We start from the raw sequence: 5,000 nt of genomic DNA on the forward strand, positions 1-5,000 counted from the left end.
AGCTTTGTGTTGCCTACATGTAATTACTTCGAGTTTTGATTGGTTTACTTGATTGTCTCCGTCCTTTCTGATTGGCCAAAGTAATTATTTTGGTTTTGGTTTTACGACACTCATTTGAAAAACACTCTAAAGCATAAAGCAAACTGACCACTTGGTTTTTTGACATTGTACATCGAGTCATCATCAGCCACATCAAGTCCAACGTCAGACACCACACTGTCTGCAACACTGTGTCCCATCTCTTCAGGAATACTGCCTGTCTCTTCTCCTGCAAGGGTGGATGCTTGTTTATGACCTGACAGAGTAGGAGTGCCATGGCTGCGGCTCACGGAGGAACGATCGACTCGAAAATTACTTGCTGTGTGGATACTACTGCAACAGAGACGAAGACATTGACTTGAAAATAAAGAAGAAGATCCGCGTTTGACCAGACCAAAGTTCAAAAGTGCGCTACGTTATTTTGACAACAAAATTCCAAGCTTGGAGATAAACGACAACATTGTCAATGAGAAATGAACAAATGCTGCATATCGGAGGCAATAAATACAGCTGTGGGCAAAGAAAACAGTCAAGCTGGAAAGACGTTGTTTCAGTTGACCAAAACCTCACTATAATTTTACGTCTAACAACCTGTTTTAACACTACATGGTTTACTTTAACATGAGGAAGGAGAAACGCGGAGAAATTTGCGTCAAAACAATACCACCTCCAGCTTCGCTTTCAATCGAAGTTCAGAGAATATAACGGCAACTGGAAATGGATTTTCCACTGAAGAAATGACTTTTTCGATGTTTACTCAAGGGAAAGGCTCTCCTCTGATAAAAACTCTCAAGTATACGAGGGTATAAGATAGCAAGGAACGAATGAAAGAACAACAATATTCACCTTGCAGTTTTATCGTGATCGGAACCTCGCGAAACATCATCACTTCCATACGTTCGAGTGACTGGACTACTCTTGGCATCAGAGGCCCGTTCCACCGCATCCGTCCCTGACCGCGATGTCCTCGACCGAGAGTAACTGTCAGTGTGATCACTAGTTGAGTACTGCGAGTAACTATCGCGGGACCGATCGTCACGGCTTCTGTCACGGTAACTCTTTCGTCGTTCTTCTCTTTCCTTCTGCGGTTGTTCTTGCTGTTCGTAAAAGCGTGACATGGTGCTCCTGACCGCAGCTTCAGCAGCCGCGCTGGCTGCTTCAGCGGCAACACCACGTGTGTCAGCGGTCTGTTGCTTAGCAACTTCTAACAAGGTTCGAGCTGCTGAGGAGCGGGCTTCTTCAACTTGTCTGGCTGACTCCGTCGTCGTTCTTGCAGCTTCGGTTTGCACCTTAACCAAGCAAGTAAAAAAACTATGTTCAATATTCTAACCTCTTGAGCATGACGTCCTTACAGTCAGGCGGTCATAGCTTGGTTCAGACAAGGGATAAAAAATTTGACTATAAATTATGACGATAATTACCGGATACTGACAGTGACAACGACAACAACTAACGGTAACGGTAACGGTAACCGTAACGGTAACAATAACGATCGCAGTATTAGTGTACTTTATGTATTAGGGTACTTTATGTACACTAATACGAAAAAAAACACTTGCAAGCCCTGTTTATATGGACGACTGGAACTATTTTTCTAAAACCTCCAAAAGTACGGCCACGAGAACCTCCAGTGGGAACTGATGTTCGAAGCACGTGGCCCCACAAAAAAAAAAAAACCACACGAGAGTCAGTTGTCAGATGGTACACAAAACTATGTTATATCTGTAGTATCGAGACAACCTTCACAAGACGGTCAGTGGACTCTGTAATAGTGGTTGCTGCTTCAAGTCTCATCCGGGCAATTGTCTCCGCTGCACCAGCAGCAGCATCCGCGGCAGCACGGCGGGCCTGTAAGCAAATTCAAACCATTCAGTTAGCATGAAAGTAAACGAAGCAGTGTATTAATTATTTTACAATGACTGCAAAATTCTCGCGCGCTCATTGGCTGATTTTTATTGTCAATAAGCGGACAGACACATGAATTTATAATTTATGCGATAATGACGCGATATTGATCGCGTCAGATTGAAGTTTCTCGCATTTTTGTCTCGCGTTCTTCGCGTGTTTTGACTTAATTTTGACCCCTCTGCTTTTTTGTTATTGTAAAAAACAAAGTGATGTCAGTTTTTCATGCGTCTCTCTGGTTATTGATCATGAATTTCGTCATAACATTGTCAAAGTAGCTGTCGATCCATGAGGCGATAGCCGAGGACAGGCGCATGAAAAACTGACATCAATTTGTTAAATCGATGATGAATCGTCGGGCATATTCGGAAAAAATCCGAGTGCTCCTATAACAGGAGTCGAGCTCATGTCCTTTCAATTACCAGTTCGAATACACTAACAATTTAAGGGGCTATGTCACGTTATTTTAGGGTGTTGAGAGGACATCCTTAGTTCACGCGTTTAAAACTCGAAAATGGTAATGTGGAATTCCTTTACTGATAAAATTATCGTTGCATCACAAACAAGATGATTCTGAGCGCAAACGACCGTTATCAAAGTGATTTGCCGAAAACTTGAAAAACGTCGGGCCGACTTTTTTCAAAAGTACCCAAATGCAATCTGTTTCAATCTTGTCTATTTGTGTCCATCCGTGCTTCTCCTTACCTTTTGCTGTATTTCTTTTATGTTGTTCAACAGTTTTAAGTGGTTATTGCAATGTTTTATTCTACTTTTTGGGCCTTTTGGGTGTCATGAAATTACATCATTTTGCGTGACAGCCTCTTTAACCCCATATAAATCAAATCATTCATTCAATTGCAAAAACGTCACAGAAAAATGAAAAAAAAGCAAAAGCCAAATAGGAATTAATTAGGCTAACAAGCCCAATGAATTCATCTGCAGCATCCACGCATGAACGTCGTATTTGCCTGTTGGAATTTGCTATTATTCTAAAGCTGGAAAACAATAAAAAAAAGATCCTGGGGAAATGCAACGGCTGTAAATGAATCCAACCTGAGAATGTGCTTAATTATAGCCTAATTAATTCAAATCCTCTTCAGTTGGCTTTTTCCCTTTTTCATTTTTCTAAGACAACGTTTTTGCAAATAGGTGTAAATCAAATCATTCATTCAATCATTTAGTAGCCTGCCAGTACTGAACACATAAACACAATGGAAATCTCAGAGTAGGCCTTGTTAACTGTGTAAAAAACGCTGTAAACCTTGAGTTTACCTCTTCCAGCTGCTTAGCTGCTTCTAAAGCTTCTTCTCGAGCCTTCGCTCTGAGAGTTTCCATGTCACGAGCGTGTGAGAGCTGTTTCGACTGACAACAACAAAAAGGATAGCTTGTAATATAACAGTCAATTCAAATTTTCAAAATCTCCCTGAGTAATCCACCCCACGGTGGATCAAGGATATAGTCAAGGGAGGGCAGGGTTTGGAGAACTGTCCAACCGACTTTTCAAAGGGGTCCGGGGACACACTCCCACGGGAGATCTTAAATTTAGGTCTTCGGAAGCATATTTTTTTAAGTAATGATCATCACACGATAGGTTGTTTAATATTTTTGACATCAAACAGGATTCTATATTAGCTCTCAAAGTTTAAAAGCTTACGATGTAAAAAAAAAAAAAAACATTTATTTGATATTTCAGGACAAGAAGGCTAAATGAAGCACGAGGTCATTGAGCTAGCCTTTCTCTAACTTAACAAGTCAAAATCAGGTCGGGTGGAAAACGGTGGTTTTGTTATGGCATTGAAAATAGAAGGGTTTGAAGTAATTTACACTTTGTATTGCTAAAGTATTTTTTAGTCATCTCTGTTTTGAGCTATATGCTTAATTAAGTAAGCAATATTTGCGCAATAAAGTTCTTGTTAGCAGAAAGCGACCCAACCCGGAACCCACCGCTGAAATTCCCCGGCCACGACTCATTTCAGATGATCGAATGCCCTTCCCCACCCCCCCCCCCCACACACACACACACATACATACACCCCTCCCCTCCCCCTCCCCCTCCCCCCGCGCACGTCAATAGTGCTCTCAGGGAGAGATCAAACAATTGACATGCAATCGATAACTGGCTTTATAGAGAACTTGAAGTGCGCAACTGGAAATGCGACCGTAACTTTCGATCCCTAGTTTTTACGCCATATGAGATATATTGACGGCCATAAAAAGCTTCGGTCAATAACCTTCATAAAAACTTACCCCTTGTGGAAAAAAGAGCCCGGCCAAAAAGGCACCTCAAGGGTGACGGCAGGGACTACTCATGACACCCCACCCCCAAAAGCGCCCAGTGAAGAAAAAGTTCTCCTCAATAAAAAGGTTGTAATGAGAATGTACCCGCCACAGTCAAGTGGGACACTTAACGATAGACATACATTTGAGTTAGAATGGCGAGGTGAAGATGCCACATGAATATAAAATGTCGCCTTCGACGGTCATTAATAACTAACCATTCGCGAATTAGGCTCGATTATCAGCCGCTGTTTCGGGAAATGAGCCAGCGCTCACTCCCGAACTCGAGTGAGCGGCGGATATCGAGCCTATTCGCGAATGCGATCCAAGTACGTAACACAACAAACGATATACTCACGGCGCATAGAACGACCAGTACAGTTTATGCCCCTTCTTTTTTCACCGTAAACAAAACGTTGTTGGTTATGTATTGCTCATAAAGTGTGCCACTTGACTTTGACGGCAAGAGGAGAAGATTAGTGACCATTACCTTAAGGATCTGAGCCAATGAGACAGTCTCTTGCTGTGCCAGCGATACGGCGCGCGTTCTCTCAACATCAGTTAACTGGCGCACTGACTCTTCCATATATTCTAGTTTGTTGAGCTCGGCAGCCAGTCTCATATCCAGAGACCCAGGTGACAAACGATCACCACCTTGGTGTGACGACACAAAAACTGAAGGAGGTGGGTCGACTGGGGCAGTATAGGAAGTGGCAAATCCCTGGGTTCCCTGTTCCCTTCTTAGAGAACACTACAATGAATCGAGAGCAAGTCAATTA

General features: G+C 42.5%; 1 protein-coding gene across 4 annotated transcripts in view; it reads right to left on the reverse strand.

Moving 5' to 3' along the window:
* Window positions 1-5,000, reverse strand: part of LOC137993502 (centrosome-associated protein 350-like) — a 65,865-nt gene that overhangs the window by 29,086 nt on the left and 31,779 nt on the right. For 3 of the 4 annotated variants that reach the window (XM_068839411.1, XM_068839409.1, XM_068839407.1), the window contains exons 25-29: window positions 4,712-4,972; window positions 3,217-3,306; window positions 1,780-1,887; window positions 886-1,328; window positions 149-372 (exon numbers count right to left, since the gene is read on the reverse strand). In XM_068839411.1, the coding sequence (XP_068695512.1) occupies window positions 149-372; window positions 886-1,328; window positions 1,780-1,887; window positions 3,217-3,306; window positions 4,712-4,972 (1,126 nt within the window). The remainder of the gene's footprint in view (window positions 1-148; window positions 373-885; window positions 1,329-1,779; window positions 1,888-3,216; window positions 3,307-4,711; window positions 4,973-5,000) is intronic. The other variant, XM_068839408.1, reaches the window with a different exon arrangement.

Source organism: Montipora foliosa, chromosome 2, assembly GCF_036669935.1.
Source record: "Montipora foliosa isolate CH-2021 chromosome 2, ASM3666993v2, whole genome shotgun sequence".
NCBI lineage: Eukaryota > Metazoa > Cnidaria > Anthozoa > Scleractinia > Acroporidae > Montipora > Montipora foliosa.